At 40.4% G+C, this 18506-nt stretch overlaps 1 protein-coding gene across 1 annotated transcript in view; it reads left to right on the top strand.

The window, feature by feature from the left end:
• The window catches only part of KLHL14 (kelch like family member 14), a 61100-nt gene that overhangs the window by 33354 nt on the left and 9240 nt on the right, over positions 1-18506 (top strand). The window contains exons 5-6 of the mRNA XM_005418376.2: positions 10148-10237; positions 14735-14813. Of these exons, the coding sequence (XP_005418433.1) occupies positions 10148-10237; positions 14735-14813 (169 nt within the window). The remainder of the gene's footprint in view (positions 1-10147; positions 10238-14734; positions 14814-18506) is intronic.

The raw sequence follows: 18506 nt of genomic DNA, 5'->3' as shown, positions 1-18506 counted from the left end.
AAGAGTGTTAGACAGACGGCGATACTAAGCCCTCTGGAGTTAAGAAATGTGAGAATTAAGCTGCCTCTGCAACCTTAATTCGGCCTCTGTTTGCATAAGCACTAAGATAAAATCTCCAATGATATCACACACTATTCTTTGTCACACATCAGTGCGTAGAAGGGACTGTGCTGAATTTCTGCTCACAGCATTTCTCCTCTGGTGTTCAGCAAGTAGATCCTGTCTGCCACATGCTTCTGAAATACTCTTCAGAAGATGGAATCTTTTCACAAGGTTTTCTTCACAGACTTCACAACAACAGAGGCCAGCTGCTTCATGGGCGTTCATTGTATTCATTTTTGTACCATCCTCTTTGTGAGGAGCATGGTCCATCATTGTTCCCATTTTGCAGATGAGGAACAGAGGTGCAATGTGATTAAAGTAAAAGGTATCCTTTATTTTGGGGTGCCTATTTTAAGACCCCCTCAGACCATGCTTTCTAGATGGCCTCTACCACCTACTTCTGTAACAGCAGTGAGCACAGAGTGCTCCTGTGTATCAGGCTCTGAAAATGAAGCACAGATAATCAGTGTTCTCAGAACAGGAGAAATGGGTAGCTGTAGAAAACAAACAGCTTAAACTGAAATGAAAATATACTTTCTTCTTTTCAGGATCATTTTTCTGCCAGGTTCTTGCTTTGAAAGGACTCACTGGAGGGCTCAGGATTGCCTGGGCTGTGAGAGGGACAGGGCCACAGCAACCCTGGGTTAAACCCATTTCAATGGCTTGGTATTATGTGCTGAGGTTGTAGTTTCACAACCATTCCAAGCTGATCCAAACTGGTGCTGCTGTTAATACATCAGTCCTTCACTTCTTCTCGTGGCCTCGCACTCCCGCTCACTCCAATTTGTAGGGCCTGGCAGGGAAGCCTGGTGGGGAACAGATCAGGGTTAAATTCAATGCACCTTAAAAAATAATGTTTTCTCGATTGTTTATTTTTTGGCTTCATGTGTGCGCAGGCCATCACAAAGAATGATGGATCATGAGACAAGAAGGGGCTGAAGTGTTTTTTGCAGTGGCAGTTTCCACAGACCTCTGGTGTGCATGGGACTGGACCTTCAGGAAGGTTCTCCTGGGAGCCAGGGGGTGTAAACATGACTGGGTTCCACTCAGATGTGCTGACGGCAGAGGAATGTGAAGACTGCAGGACTCAGAGTTCTGGATCAGTATGTGCTGCTGTGTTTGCAGATTTTTCTGTCTCTTCCTTCAGACCCTGTACTTTTGCTGTGTCCCCTCTGACCTGTCCTGATCCATCCTTGCCCTTTTCTGTTTCATTCCCTCTTCAGTTCAGTCTCCCATAGAACCTGTTCCAAGCCACGTTTACTAGCACAGCAAGTCCCAGTTTCGTTCATGCAGACTCTGTGTCAGTCCTCGCTTTCCTTCACCTAACTGAAAAGTACACCTTCCTGAACAATTCTCTTTGCAAAATAAATGTCTTCAACAAAAGATGCAAGCTATTTGAGGATACTTATATTAAATATATTATTATATTATAAAATACACAGTTAGGTATTTTTTAAGTCTTAGGGATTGATCACAACAGCTTTACTTTAGTCTGCTGTCTGTGTTGAATCCAGCAGCGCCAGCACGGCCAGTGATTTGAATTAACATGACCTTTCATCCTGTTTGTCAGCAGCCCACAGACATGCACTAGTGTGTGATTTGTGAATTATTTGCGATTCTGTGTGAATGTGGTTCAGCCCATGAATTTTGACACCTCTTGATTTAAATAGCAGCCACTTGTGCCGTGATACTCAACTTGGTATTCAGTTTTGAGAAATGTGGTTTTCGGTCTGTTTCCTGACTGGATGCTTTCTAAATCCACAAAAAGTTTTTGAAAACACAGGGTTATGAGTACTTACATGGAGTGGAGTTTTGGGATTGTTATGACTAGGCATCACAACACATTTTTCACAGCTGGTTTTTTATGAAAATACTGTTTTCATACAAAGCAGAAGAAAATTAACATAAATTTAGTGCACATCTATTAATGGATTTTTTTTCAGCTATACATACTTATTTTGTCTTCTGTGTATAGATTTACAAAGCAAATCTGTGCAAATTTTACCTAAGTGTGGGGTTTTGCTGCCTACGTAATTTCCTACCCTGAATTTGAAAATTTTCTGTGGGTCTGTCTCTCCCTTCCTTAGGAGCTCAGCTGTGGAGAGAGGTCTAGGGGAGAAACATTTCTGCCTTGTTTCTGTTGGAGAAAGTAGTCTTTGGTGTTTCCTAATGTATGTGGTTCAGCTCTTGTGCTTCCTTCTGTATTTGTATTCGTCTAGCTACTGTGTGGACAGTCCTGCTTCTGCATGCTGTGATTGGGCATGCTGAAGTTAGGCATGTTGGACTTTCAGGCTTTTTTCTTCAGATACCCATATGAAGTAGATCTCTTCCGGGAAAGGAAGATTTTTTTTTCCAGGTGGTAGGCATTGGACAGATCCTTCCACCATATTCTGCTTTACGTCTAGTGCTTTAGGTATAGGCTGGACTTCCTTGTAAACAAAACCTTACATTTGTAAATATCAAAGTATTTAAAATGAAAACTTGAAAAATCTGTAGCAGTGAATTTTAGCAGTGAATTCCATTTCATCTGTTATGAATGAACTTAGGTGTATCAAAACTGCTTTTTTAATAGGGTGAAATATGGGTATATCCTTCCTCCATGTAGAGTTTTCCAAATGGAAAATCACATTTTTATTTCCCAGAAATGACTTTGAGAGTTAGTGGGAAGAAACAAAACCCTAAATAACTCTAAAATTGTATGTCAGTCAAGAGCTGAGAGCAGAGTAGTGAGACTGAGAGAGAAGATTGTGGAAGACTTGGGGTGGTAGGGGCCAAGTAAGATATTGCTGCGTGTGATGAGTGCCTTTAAAGACATGGGTCCCCAAGGAGCATCAACAGGATCCAGTCAGGGGAACACAAAGAGGGGCTGTGATTGTTCTGAGCTTGGAAGGTTGCCTTCAGAGGAGACCAGGAGAATGTGTGCATCTCAAGGTCAAGTAGAAATTGGGCCATAAATGAGTACAACTGGTCACAAGCAGTTGGGCATTAACACACCACTCCTGGTTACAGTGTTCTTCCCCATGGCACTGTTGGAGAAGGGAATGCATGTCCTTGAGCTGACATCTTGGAGAATCTGAAAGCCCCCGCTGGGACAAAATAGTATTTCTTTCCAGAGCTTTCTGGCAACTCTGCAGTGGTTTTCTCCCATCAGGGACTGTTCATCATTTCGTCCATGAGAAGCTTTTGTTGTGCAAAATGTCACATCATGAGACTGTTATGATGTGACAAGATGTCATTTCCCAGGAATACATGTTGGGCTCCACTTCAGCGACTGTAAACCCAGGCCTGAGTAGGTACACAAGATATTCTACTGGGGGGCAGCCATCACTGAGGTAGCATTGCATAACTCATGGTGGTGGACAAGTATCTCTTGATAAATGCTCTCTGGAAATCTGTGGGGTATCTGGATGGTGGGGGGCAACCTTCAGCAGGTAGGTGGGTAAGCAGGGAATAATAAAACAAGAAAAAGCGTCACTTTGAACCTTTCTACAGGACTGTGCATTGCATCCTCTTCTCCAAGCTGTGCCAAGATTTTTGGTGTATTCACTTACATGAGCTTCTCAGACCTGCATCAGCAGCTCAGCTGCACAGAGTCATTCCCATGGGGGAGGCAGCAGGGGAGCACAGCAGAATGTGCATAGGTTTTCTATGCACTTCATGGGGAAGATTGTGTCAGGTTTTTGGTTTTTGATACAGGAATATCAGTTTTTAAGTTGACAGTGCAGTATTTATCTACCTTATTTAAACACTGTTGATCCAAGTAGACAGCTTTATTCAAATTAAATCCAAATTAGTGCTTGCAGCTCTGAAAATGTATGGATAAAATTTGTCCATGCAAGCAGTCAAATGTATATGTTGCTGAAAGCCCATAGAACGTTCTCCCATAGGATGAATTTCACCTGCAGAAACAGACAGGACTGTACTCAGAACTTTTGTCCAAGTAACTTTAAACAATTTATCTCAGGAGGGAGCTGAGCATGTCAGCTATTCCTGATGTTATGTTTGCCTGATCTGTTGTGTCAGCATGAATTTAAGTGTCTTATTTTAGATGGTCACATGCAAAAATTTTTGCTCACTAAAACAGCTAAACCAAGGATTTCCCTGACCTCTGGAAAAACTTGGCTGGTGTTAAAAAGTCTGGCTGAATGTATAAAAGAATAACTCTTGACATTTGAATGGGAAAAAAATTTGTGAAGAAGTATCTTCACAATGGGAAATACCGTAATTGACATGAAATGTCATTCACTGTGTTGTGAATAGACTTGGATCTGCTCAGATGACTCTTTCTTGGTACTTATGTTGTCTGTAGCCTCAGTAGAAGTGTGGACTGTATCCTAGATGAACTCAGCAGCTCTGTGCCCATCCTACTTGTGATGGCTTGAATGAAGTTGCCACAAAGCTGGCATGGAAGGAAGAGGTGGTGAGGTTTCCAGCTGAGCTGATGATGTTCTCAGTGGTGCAGCTGGACCAGAACTGTATCAGTTATATTCCCTCAAAGGTGACTTTGAGGCAACAGTGCTTCATCATAAAACTTTCTGCTTATGGTAACTGCTTTTGGATGGTCCCAGCCTTCCCCTAATGAGCTGAGCTCAGACTCAAGGCTGGGATTTGTATGTTACTAGAAAAAACGTTTTGCATGTATTTCCTTGAATTTGAGGTGACAAAATGCAGTTTGGCAAAGAATATTAACAGGGGTATTTTCCATCTATGTTGATCATTATTTTAACTTTCTTTCATTATCTTTTGAGCAGAAATGGCAGTGGATGAATATCTGATGCCTTTAAAGGCAGGGCAAAACTACCACCATGTTCACTGAGGCTAGAATTTCATACTTGTTGTGGCCAGTCTTTCCCCACAGTTATTAAATAACAAACAATTGAAGAGAACAATTCACAGAGGAATCGTAGTGTTTATTTATATAACCTCCTTGGTGAGAAATAACAAGTAACATTCTGTAATAAATGCGTAGTCTTTCTGCAAATGATGTATGAAACACAGAAAGGTGAACAGTATGTGATATTTTGTTCTCAGGAAATAATTGGACTAGCTGTGGTCTGCCCAGCATTTTGTTGATAGTGTTGGGAATGAAATGAATATTGTGTTTCTGCATGAAAATTGTGTCTCTGCCATGTACAAATCACAGTCTCCTAAAGTGAGTCTGTGGGTGCCTTCTGTGCTGGAAAGAGACATCTCTCATTGCACTGCCCTCTTTAGAGCTGCAGAAAAAACCAGTTTTCAAGAAGCTGTAGTTGTATATTGTGTAGTCAATAGGATAGGCTGTTAATATTGTGGAAGGTCATTATTGAATCCATATGTCCTCTGATAATGACATCTTTGTTCTGGAAACACTCTATTGCGTCATCTGCACAGGTCATTAGAGATGCTGAGCATGACTTCTTGGTGTGTACTGAGTCTTGAAGGGGCTATGCTCAAGCTGTGCAGCAGTTGAGGAAGAGATTTCTTGGCTTTCCTTACAGTACCTCCTGTATCTCAAGCAGCTGACTGCTTCAGGGCAGTGAAAAATCTATGGTGTTGGGGTTTTGTTTGTTGTTGTGGTTTGGTTTTGGGGTTTTTTTTGGTTGGTTAGGGGTTGGGGGTTTCATGTGTTTTGGGGTGGTTTTTTTTTGTGTGTGGTTTGTTTGTTTGTTTGTTTGTTTTGGTTTTGGGTTTTGGGTTTGGTTTTTTTTTTTGAGTAGAGGAATCGAGTAGAATTTCTGGAAGGAATTTTTAGCAGAGCAGGGGAATCAGTATAGCCTGTATCACAGATTTCAGATCTCCTGGGACCTGATCTCATTCTCCTTCTGTCTTGAGAAGTGCTATTCTAGTTTTCCCTTTTTCCCTGGTAGTTAGTGTTGAAGTGACAATAGATGGGGAAAGGTGTAAGGAGGAGGAGGAACTGATGACCCTTTGATTAATTTGTGGAGAACAACCAGATGCTGTTTCCTAAATGTGCAATAATTTGCAGAAACTAAGCAAAACAGGGTAAGACAAAGAGCACACGTTGCTTGTTAGGTGCATGAGGTGTATCATGGAGGTGCCTTTGAAGCATCATTGCATCTGGTTGACCTCACAGGCTTCATAGCTGAGACTGTTTAATTTCATGAGCATTTGGCTATAACCTGTAGTCTCTGATTTTGACAGTAGGTCCCAGAACATTGTCTGGTACATTTTGTTTGCTGAGCTTTGGCCTTTGTGAGGAATTTCTTTTGGGGATATCTATCCCAATATGCAGTGCTGCTGTGTCTTCCTCCTCATCTGTATCTGAAGAACAACTGAGTGTCACCTCCTGCACAATGTCACTGATGTTTGTGTAGTGAAGTATTTCTTAGCAAACACTACTGCAGTCTTGGACTCCACTGCCTCCCAGATCATTCTCAAGTATAAATCTTCCATTTGGTTTTGACCTAGACAGCTTTGCATGTTACATATCTGTACCTGAGAAATTTCCTCCCACCTTACCAGGCGTCTCCTACCAATCATACATCAGTGCATGGGAAGGAGGCTGGTGGGAGTGCTGTCTTCAGCAGGGCTGTTTGCACGTGTTTGTGCTCTTGGTGCAGGAAAGCATGGGCATCCCGAGCTTTGGGGAAATGTGTGTGAGGGGCAGGGACTTAGGAGAGGTGGTTTCTGCCCACTGCAACTACTCTAGTTATATCTGTCTATCTCACATATTTCCCTGGCACCTATTACCTTGCCATGTTTCTCAGATGACCATGGCTTTTTTTATCTTCTCCTCCTTTTAACACTGTTTTCGCCTTCTTTTTAAATTGGTCTTTAATAAAGTTAAGAATTTTTGCCCAGGGTTTTATAAACATGTGTTATTAAATTTTAAATCTGTTTTGAAAGTGCCTCTATCCTACTCCCTCCTAGTAAAGTGACCTTTTTAAATGGAGGGAAGTGGGTTTAGATGACAGTCATGATAAATGCGGTCATGTTCACTCAATAAAATAAGGCCCAGTGCATTTGAGGATAAATCAGTGAAATGTACAGCCCCACCTGTCTGTCTCCATCATTCATTTCCACTGTCACTTTCACAGTGGCTGATGGATCACAGTTGCTGTAAAATTAGACAGCCTTTAATCTCATTTCATCCTGATTAGCTTCTCCTTACCCTTTCCCTCTAACTCACTGACTGACACGCTAAAAACTCATGCAGGGCTGTGTTTCAGCGTGGCGTACAAACTTCTCTTCAAATACCCTTTTTGTGGGGCAGGCAGGTGTTCCAATGAGTTGAGATAAAAAAATGAGAAGATGGGATTTTCACACTATTAAAGCCAAACAGCGGACAAAGACTCATATAAAATTAATTAAAGCAGCAGCTTGGCCAGACTGTGTGATGGGCCAAATTCTTCCTGTTACACCCTGGCAAGCCCAGTGAGTTTGAGAAGATTGCTACTACCAGACACTGAATTTAACATGCTCATTGACATGTAATTTTGGCTATGAAAAGTTGTCTATGAAAAGTTAGGTCCTATCTGGGTGTATATTCACAAGAATCATGGTTTTTAGTGCAAGTTTTCTGTGCCTTCAAGGGATATTTTATGACAAAAAAAAAATTGTTCATTCACATAGTTTTGATATCTGTGTATAACTCCCAGTTCTGAGGGGTCAAGGAGAAAGACTGTGAGGTGGTTGATTTCTCAGTTAGAGTCCCTTCCTTCTTCGATGTCCACAGTGCTGCTCCATTCTCCCTGTTTTGTCCAGCTCCCTTCAGTCCCATGGGTAGATTCATGAGACTGAGAACAGTTTTCCCAAAGCTCTGAGAGAAACAAAGGTCACAGTAAAGGTCTGCAGTGTTTTATTGCAGTCACCTTTCTTTCTGAAGGCCAAATACTACCCTTCTTTCTAAGGCGAGCCTCCTTTTAGCTTTCCTATGAGTTATGGACAGTATTTTGGGTTGTTTGGGCCCAATCCTGTATCAGTGGGAATGTTGCCATCAATTTCAGTAGGAGCCAGGATTAAGCCATTAGTTTTCAAGGTTTAATTATCATAATAATTATGGGAGTCTTATTGCATACCTTATATGCATGGTAACAGCAGAAAAGCTTAAAGCAGAATTTCTTCCTCTGCTGATTCTGTTCGTGTCAATATGGAGGATAAATAAACACAAATTTTTTGCAAAAGTGAAAACACAACGGAAAAAATATGCATGTGTGCTGCCTGCAGACAGTTTTTCCTGTAAATGCTGGAGCTCTCCAGACTGACCAATAGAAGAGGTTGAGGGTGCAACCAGCAGCTTGGACCTGATTGGAAACTGTAATAGAGCACTGTATTACTTAAAACTTGAAGCCCTTACAGACTGATCCTGGAGAGTCTCTTCTTGAGATGAAGGGTCCCAAAAAACATCCAAGAAAGGCAGCAAATTTCTCATGAGAGACAAAATTCTTTATTTACTACAAGCATCCACAAAATCAAGAAAAGTTCTGTGGTTTTGAGAGAGATGATTTTAAAATAGGAAAATGTCTAAGACTAAAGAGTGAGATAATGATGATATGTGTCTCAAAAGATAGCAAAAATGGACTTCATTCTTTCATCCTACTGTAGGAATCTCTAGGTAGTATAAAATCTTTTGCAGTGAGATTAGTTCCCAGTTAATATAAATTGAATCAGTAACAAATAACCTTAATTAATGAACTTTCACTGTACCTGGCTGCCTAGCTTCACTTACATGACTTGTAAGAGCACAGACTATGAAAAAGATATTCGACCTTCACTAGAAGCTAAAAACATACCTTATTTATTCATCATTGCCTAGGCAAAAACTTCAGTAAGAAGCTTAAATGAGCCCACTTGATCTTTAAGAAAATGTGTCCTAAATAGCAAAGCTGTGCGTATTTCTTCTTATTATTATTTGCATATGCTATACTGCACAACTGCATTCTGAGAAAAATAAAAGATAATAAAACAAATGAAATGAGAGATATATCACCCAAAATAATCCAAGTGTGAGATAAGCTGCCTCTCTTTTTTTTTTTTTTTTTTTTTTGGCATTGGCAAAAGAGCACAAGGTAAGAGCTGGCCCTGAGTCATATTGATTTCCCACTGCACTGGTTTCCTAAGTGCTCTGTTGATCCGTGTCAAGCAATAAGTTCCCTGCCTGTACATGCACATCACCTCCCCATTTGTCCTCACCTAGATTTAAGGTGCCCATATGATGAGCTGAACAAGGACATCATTTTTCCTACTGGTGCCACTGGGCCAAAACTACTCTATGTGGTATAGTAACTAATGCTGTATAAATTTGCATTTTCCATATAATATCATTAAAGTGGGTATGGCACACTGCAGTAATATCTGTGCCATGTACATGTAATCCTTGTTTTTGCATTTTACCATTTGCAGTGGAAAAAGTAAATATTAAGAAATACATGTTTGCATCTGTAGCTGGTCCATAGTAATCATGATACCTCCCCCTCCCAATAAAAAAGGGATTTTGCAAACCTAATGCTACAGTTTTGATCTTTGTTAACAAAGGGCTTCCTGATTAGATGAATAGAAGATGTGTGATCGTGCTGCTAATGACATTGTACAGGAAATTAAGCGTATACATTTGGAAAAGGCATTAAATCAGCAGGACCTTAATTTAAAAACTTAAAACTGTATGGAAATGCAGCTTGTTCATTGCTGTGTAATAGAAAGCTACTGAACATACTGACTCTTCTTGTGGAAACATTAACAGCAGAACAAAGCATGGCTGAGTTTTTTTTTAATGTTTTCTAGCATACTAGGATTCCTAGCATCTGCTTATTTTCAGGGAAATATCATGCAACTTCACCCCCTTTGACAAGTTCTTTTTAGATCAGCATGTATGGTAGTTGGGCAGGTGAGGGGACACTGAGGGACCAGAATTCCTGATTTTTTTCCTTAATTATTTCCAAAATTGAATTGCATAAGTTTACTAATAAGTGGCTTTGTCTGCTGCTAAAGTCAGTGTTTGTACATGCCTGGGGTGACATTCTCATATTATTTTGTACAGATGGTAAAGAGGAAATATTTGATAAAATCAGTATCCTGAGCTGACAAGGAATTCTTGCTTTGTTTGCAGTTATGCCATACAACAGTGCCCATCACTGCGTCGTGGAAGTGGAAAACTTCTTGTTCGTGCTGGGAGGAGAAGACCAGTGGAACCCTAATGGTATGTACAGAATACTAAAAGGCAAAGGGAGCATTCCTGTGCCTCCCTGGCTGTCAGGTCAGCTGATGTAGTGATTAGCAAGGGATTTTGAGGACCTTCAGCCTAATTGTTGAACCTAGTAAAGGCTACTGTTTGGTATTGATGTAATAAATATCTGGTACTTTAGCATTAGCATCTCTGTCATTCATCAGCTCCCACATCCCTTGAGAAATGCCACAGGCAGCAGAACAGACTCTTTCAAGTGCATGCACCAGGCAGCAGCTGTTAAGAATTTTAACCTTCATTTCCAGGCTCCTTCCAGTCATAATATAATAATGCAATTGCAGTAGATGAATGCTTCTTTTCTATTGTCAAACAAGATACTCTCAGCTCAAGTTGTTAATGTGTTAATTATCTAGACTTTGAGATTCTTAAACTGATTCTTTTTTCAGTCTTGTGCAAGAGCTTCTCATATAGATTATCTGCTGCTACCTTCTTTCATTTGATTACTTCATAAATTTACCGCAAAGAGAAATTAAACAATTTAACAGGCTTCTGAGCAAAGTAAAAGGAGAATACCATGCCTTGCAAAATTCACAGAATTGTCAAGACACTGTTAAAAAGCTTGCACATGAAGAAAGAGTTGTAGTTGTAGCAGTCTGTGTAACAGAGATAATTATGACTGAGAAACCATAAAACAGCTTGCAGGTACACATTTTTACTTTAAAACACCAGAGGATCCAGCTGAAATTACATATACTGCATATATTTTATTGTGAATGCCCCATTTCAGCATCTGCACCAAACCAAATTATAGAAAATTGTTACATCTGTTCACTCCCTAAAACCTGAGACAAACAATCCAGGCCACCCTATAAGCATGTTTCTGGTGTAGTTAAGAATATCACTATATGTCTTAGGAGAAGGGCCCCTTAGTTCTATTGTTGAATATTGCTGAATGTCTTTAATTTGAAGCAAGAGACAGTGCAATATCACTAATGACAATTTCTTTTAGGATCGTTGGCCACATCCATCCAGTGAGGACCCCTGTTGTATTTGGTGGTAGGCATATGGACAGGCAGACCTTGTTCCAGACAGTTTATAATTAAATGGCCATGTCACATGAAGGGTAAAAGAAAAGAAGTGTAATTACCCACATTTTGAAGATGTGGAAACTGACTTGCAAGGTGATGGAGAGATGGTAGAAGGGGTGCATATCTTGCATCAGAGATAGGAGTCAAACACAGTTGTTTGTGAGATGAATAGTACCCAAGGCCTAAAATTGCCTAGATCTGGGTCAACTCCTGGGCTGAAGATGTTGCTAAAGACATCTTCCAATTTCCCTGACCTGTGAATACCAGTGCTGGGATTTTTTCCATAGAGAAGATAGCCATAAAAAAGGTATGAGCATTGCTGTAGTGATCTCTTTATCAAATGGATCATACTTGTCACTGAAAGTGAACCTGAAATCATAAACTACATCCTGTGCTGGGCATATTCTTTCTTGTAACCATTTTGCTCTAAATGTGCAGCTACATGGGGGCAGCTCAGACATGCCCACTTGAATTTATGTAAAGGCCCTTGTCTGCTATCCTTAGAGCACAGGAGGGACTTCAGATGGACCTACCTGGAATCATAATCATCTTGCCAAGGCTTTACAAAGCTTCTGCTTCAAATTAGACTGTTCCAGGTGTTTTTTCCAATGTAAAGAATTATATTAGAGATGGTGGCAATGGTAAGGCGTTGCTTTAGCCATCAGACCATCTGGTTCTTGAGAAACTGTGTGGACCCCAAGGAGTGCTCATGCCCCCTTCATTCTCCACTGACTTCCTGACAACCCACAAAGTATGGGAGACATTTTTCTCACTTTTTTGCATCCTCCAGTAGCTATGCCTTTCCAGTCACAAGGGGTTCTTGCATGAGTAAACACTGATGAAAGCAGGGTGCACAACACAGGCATGGATTTAAGACCAACCTTCATAACCTTCAGAGCCCGTCACCTTCTAGCATGGCTGCAGAGCAGAGAACAGTATCTGCCTCCTTTTGTGCCATCATCCTGATTTGCTAATCCTGATTTTTGTTTGCTTGTCCCCAGCTCTGTGTTCTGACAGAACAGGTGCATCCTAAGATGTGCAATCTCCTGGCTGATGAGCAAAGCGAAACATAGATAGAGTTCTCTTTCAAACTGAGCTCCAGACTTAAACTGCAGTCAAACCAGTTACATCAGGCAGATTAAGTAGGTCACCAAGTCCTTTTCCTGCAGTCACAGGCATCATATAATCCCTTTTTGTAAATTTTCTAAGCTACATTTGAAAAGCAGTTGGATTTCCAGCCTCCACTACTCCTCTTGGAAAGCTGTTACAGAATCCAATTGCTCTAAATAACTAGGAGCCTTATTCTGATATCCAATAAAATGTATTCTTTGACTGTCTAAATCACCTTGTTCCCATGCCAAGGCTGGCCTTTAGTTTTAACAGTTTTTCCCCTCCTGGAGATTTGTTCCTCTAAAGTATTACAGGCAGCACTCCTATCCCCTTTCAGCTTTTGTATTTCTAGGTGCAACAGGCCAAGTTCTTTGTCTCCTGCCATAAGGTAAACTTTCTGTTCTTCCTGTTGCCATAGTAGCTCTTCTCTGTGACTGTTCTAGCTTGATTTCATCTCCCTTCCTGTGAAGGACCCAGATTTGTATCCTGCCCTCCCAGTCTAGGCTTACTAAACCCTTCTTCTACCCTGCACTTTACAATCTTCCACATACATGGTGTTTGTAGTGATTATGTGTATGACACGTGTTAGGCAGCCAAATTATAGATCTTGTATGACAACAATGAACAAGCTGCTGTATAACTAATGAGCACTGAAGTCCCAGTAACTCTGAAGGATGTAGTTTAATACAGCAGCCTTAAAACCTAAAAAAAAACAAAAAAAAAAAAAGAAGTTTAAACTTAGGATCAATATTTATATTATTTTTAATTCCTGCTTTTTGAAATACAAAGAGATGAGTAAATGTCTTAGACATTTAGTAAAACCTAGAACCTGTTCAAGCTCGCTGTTACTGTTTTGCTGCTTATTGAATCTATAGCCCTCAATGGCTCTTTTTCTAAATTGTCTGTGTAGACTAAAGGAATCCAGATAAGGACCAAAAGCCAAGCCTCACTTCACTAAGCCCAGTGGCAGAAGGACCAGTAGCCCTTACAGTAGGGGAATCTCACCCTGTGTCTTGAGGTGGTGCTGAGATGGTCATGTCTTTGAGTGGCACTCAGCATGGTCCTTGTTAGGCACCATGCTGGATTTGAAGGGAAATGCTGCATTATTCATCAGTCTTCTGCTTTACCCTCCTCATATAGAACATGCTTATAAAATGGCTGGGAAATCAGTTTACTTTCAAAGCGGTCAGTGTGGTTTCTTTCTCTGTTTTCTTGTAGAACATGAACTTAAATTTTTACTACTATGAATTCTAGCTGTATTGTTATTCTTCTCTACTGTATTGATGGTGTATTTACACATGCTGAAGTAAGTGTGGAATGAAGCAGGCAAAGCGAGCCAATCCTGCAGAGGCTTGTCTGATGCAAAAATATTCACCTTGTAGAATGCCCAGTGACCATTTATAGAACTGTGACATACGCAGTTAGGTTATTCTGCTGGCCTGTGAAGCCTCTAATTCAATTTTTTAGTCAGACATACATAAACAAAGGTTTCCGTTTTCAAAATGCTCATCTATTGAAGTCTCAGGTGTTACAGGAAATTGCCATGCACTCTCTTGCTTCAGTTTTCTTGCTTTGGTGTCAATCTGCATGTAAAATAAGGTGAAATCTTAATATCGTGAAGACATGAACACAGTTCTTGGGCTTGACAGCAGGGAGAAGCTAGTTAGCTGGTGTATGTTGCTCATGCTTCATATTTTAGCTAACAGAGTTGGAATAAAACTCTTAAGAGTGTATTCCCCCTTCGATGCACATCTGTAATTCCTTCTAACTTACACTGAAAGTACATGGTAGAATAAACTCTCTAGTGCAAACACTGCATACCCCATGCTGATGGCTTAAGCAGCTCCTGGTTATTTGCACAATGGGTTTTTGCTATGTTCCACACAGAGAAGATGTAAGGAGAAAGACAAAATGTGTTCTCCCTTTAATTTTTTTACCTGACAAAATTCTAGTCATAAAAGTACTGTGGGGATGCCCTCTTCGGGCAGTAATTTTGTTTAGTGCTGTGATTTATTGTGGCTGTGAAAATACCACAGCTTGTGTAAGTAAATTTAAATACACATTTTCAAGATCTTATTACAAAGACCAAGAATAATCGCTATCTGCTTTTACTGCTAGTGACTGCTAATTCAAGCCTTGCAGTGCCCCATTTGTTGAATTATTACTGTACACACAGTTTAATCATACATTGTTGTAAAAGGGGGAACCCTTCATAAAAGGTGTCAACTTGTGAAGTATATGTAATATATATTACAATCATGATGTTAAATACATGAAACAAACAGCTGAGTGTCAAAATAATCTATCTTTACAGGGAAACACAGTACAAACTTTGTTAGCCGATACGATCCCAGGTTTAACAGCTGGATACAACTTCCACCCATGCAAGAGAGGTAAAACGTGCTATGTGTTTTTCAATTTCTGTTTTCTCATCCTAGGGGCAGCTGAGGTTTGTCTTAGTTCTGGGAATAAGGAGGCCTATAGAAGCATTGAAAACACAGACAAAACTGCAGCATGCAGTTGTGTCCCATTTGCTTCCTAATTTTTAAAACTTTCCAAATTTGGAACTCCAGTTGCCGAGTCCTGCAGTGCTAACTCATGCAAAAGCCATGGACTTTATGCAATTACTGGTTGCCTGAGTACGGTCTGAAGGATTTTCCTGAAGTCTCCATAGTGTCCTGTCATGTTCCCTGACTGAAGTGTCATGATGAGTTTGGCAGTAAACAAGCAGTAATTATAGTCGGATATCTTAGAGGGAACTGAAACCTTCACATGTTGACTCCATCCTGTTTCACCACACCAGCTATGAAAAGCTCTCCTGAACATGTCTCCACTTGTCAGAGGACTCTTAATCCTAGGTGGTCTTTGAGTGAAGTTGCTGTCAGTAAATGCATATTAGAGTAGCTTGGGTTTTAATCTTGCTGTGTACCAAAGAGCAAAGGTGGATGTGGACTTGAGCAATGACTTGTAAAGATGACGTAAATTTAACTGTGAATCCCAAATGCTACCCTTACAGAAAAAAATTCCATAAACCTGAACAGAATTGTGCATGTTTCGTAAGAAGAATCTCAAAGGTACAAGATTGAAAGTTACAATGTTATTTGAAGAAAATATTCAGTGTCCTTCGTTCTGTTAAACACCCATCTTCTCATGGATCCCATGTACAAAAGAACTCACAGTGTCTCCCTCAAATGCTTTCTTTATTCTGTGCCAGTAGTACAGTTCTTTTTTTTGTTGACTGTCTACACTATTCAGATGTCTGGCAGTCAGAAATATATTGAATTCAGTGCAGTGTTGTGATTCAAGGTGTGCCTTATGAGATGCTTGGAAATATGGCTGTTTTTTCAAATTTCCAGGGGTAAAATGTCAGTCTGCAGAATTTGTGAAGGACCTTTGTTCAAGATTCAGTTTGATTGACCTAAGTCCCTGCTTTGGCAGCACCTAACCTTCTCCCTCACTCCCACCAACACTGGGATAACCTTCATGGCTGTGATTGTTTGCTTTAAAACAGAGGGACACCTTCCCTTCTGGTTCAGCTTCCTAGAGTGAGTCACCACCAGTTTAGGTGTTGGCATGGGAGAGACAGGAGGTGAGCTTCAGTGTGGGCATCACTGTGCAAGTCATCCTTGCTGAGCTGGGAGACTGACTAGGAGACCAGCTGGTGTTTGTATGGAGCCTGGAGCTCTTCTGTGGAGCCTAATCTGAGTTCTCATTATGCCCTCTGGGTATCTCCAAGCCAAATTCCTGAGGGCTGTTGGCAGCTGGCTGAGCAGTTGGGTTTATTTGACTGACAAATTTCAGAAAGCAGAAGTAGGCAGCTGAGGGTTGGAGAAAGGAGGCAGTAGGAATTTTCCCACCTCCACATTGGCCAGTTGTGTTTCCCTGGAAAAACATGAGGCAGTTGACTGGCCCTGTGCTCTGGTGGAAGCTGCTGCCTTCAGCCAAGAGGCCAAAACTCATCTGTGCCCCGCGCCCCTGCCCGTAATAAACTGTAATGTATGAACACCACAGCTCCCTACAGAGGGACTGGAATACAATGGTCCACTCATACATAGTTCCTTCTGCAAGGGGCTTTGCTATGACAACATTAATTGTTGTCTCTTTTGTTCAGGATACACAGCTCATGGGCTTGCCCGTTGTTTTTCTTTAAAGGCTCCTGAGCATTAGGGCTATTGTTGGAAAAAAAGAGATTTTACACTCACTTTCTAAAATGTTTTTGATGGTTTGTTTGCTCAGTCCTAATGACTTCCTCAGAGTTATTGCAGCTTTCAGAGGTATGGACTGGCCCAGTTTGTAGAAGATCATGCAAATAAGAGAGAGCTTTTATGCAGTTTTCTTTCCCATCTCCTTTAGTGAGATAAAGTTCCCATTAAAGTCAACAGGCTATTTTCCCCCTGCTAGGAGTGCAGGGTCATGCCCTGTCTCTGCTGGCATAATGCAGGCACCATTGACAAGACAGACTGTTAAATGGGTTTTTCTGAGTCATTATGGTCCATCAAGTCAAAACCTATTTAGGAATTTTAGTCTGAGAATAATTGGCTGCATAGACTATAATAGCTCCTTTGAAATGACTGCCAGGTAAATGTGGGACTCGTTCACAGGCAGTATATTCTTAAGTCAAAAATCTGTATGAAATATTTGATAAGTAAACTTTTATCTCACATGCCAAAATCCATATCTGATGGATTTTACTGTGTGAGCTATAAAGAAAAGTCTAATCCCATTTTAGATTCAATGTGGCCAGTGTATTTTCTTTAAAGCTAAGTTTGGTTCCTTTTCCCTTGAAGAACATCCCAAATAAAAATGCTATTGAAAAATACATATTATTTTCAGGAGTTTGGTGTTTAGAGAACCAGCAAGTGACTCATAAGCTTTGGAAATACACATCTGCCTGATGATGCCATAACAACAGGACGGTTTTTGGAGAACAGTTCAGTTAGACTATGATGGCTACTGAAGGAGCAGTCTTTGTAGCAGTTGTATCTGACCTTGAGGTGCAAGCCTCAGCTGGACACCTCAGGCAGAACTGTTGCACCTTGCCAGCTCAACACAGAGCTTTTCAAGGTGTGTGGAGCAAAACAGCATCTTACAACAACTGGCTTTTTCTTATATTCTGAGTTCAAAATTTTTGTTCGAAGACCAGCTAAAAGCATGGCTTTGCACCAAGTTCTGAAGAAGCACAAGTGGAAGTGGGAAGTAAGCAGGTCAGTGTACTCTCTGAGGCTGAATTGAGAAAAGGCACAGAAAAAGAAATACAAATGTTTCACATTTTATTTTTGTCTTTGACTTTAATAATAGTAATGTCAACCCCTATTAAGATTATTTATTTTTTTAAAAGCAAAGCATGCACTCTATAAATTACTCTGAAATCAAGTTCAGATATTGCGACAATCAGTAACAGCATTCGTAAATTTAAATCTCAGATTGGTAGATCTATTTGGTGTTTCAGGGCATAAATTCATCATGTGTGAAAATCATGAGGAAAATCTTCCCTTTTATATGTGTATACTTGAAAGAAGAAGTTGGTTGGGTTGATGGTTGGGTGAAGGGGTGTGAAGGAAAAGCATTTAGGAGGCCAGTGAACATCGAGTACTTTCAAGTCCAGAGGAAAATCACAAAATAATTGTCTTATTGTCCATATTCAGATCCTGAGGTACATTCTAGTTACCTGATCAGAATGGATAGTGTCTTCTCAGTAGCGAGGGGAACGTTGTCATGCAAAGATTGCTGTATTATAGTTTAATCTGAATCATATTTTACAGCAGTTTAAAAGTCATCACTTGACAGCATGCCTTTGCATGCTGTAACAGCATGCCCTTACATACTGTATCATTGAAAACTAAAAAAAACCCAAAAAGCTTAAAATATTTGTGACAGAAGCTACTGAGTGAATGTTCAAATCCAAGCAGAAGAGTGAAGTATGCTGATGCTTTCATTTTTGCTCCTTATAGTGACACTGTGTGGATGAAACCAGGAGTACACGTACAGAATATCATCAGTGAAACCCTAGTTAAGAGAATAATGCATTCAAGTTTTGTCTACCTCTGTTTATTAAACCTGACAAAAAAAAAAGGCAAAACATGCTG

The sequence above is a fragment of the Geospiza fortis genome, unplaced genomic scaffold, assembly GCF_000277835.1.
Source record: "Geospiza fortis unplaced genomic scaffold, GeoFor_1.0 scaffold53, whole genome shotgun sequence".
Classification (NCBI taxonomy): domain Eukaryota; kingdom Metazoa; phylum Chordata; class Aves; order Passeriformes; family Thraupidae; genus Geospiza; species Geospiza fortis.
The sequence above is the reverse complement of the archived record's forward strand: the minus strand, read 5'-3'. Positions and strand labels throughout refer to the sequence as shown.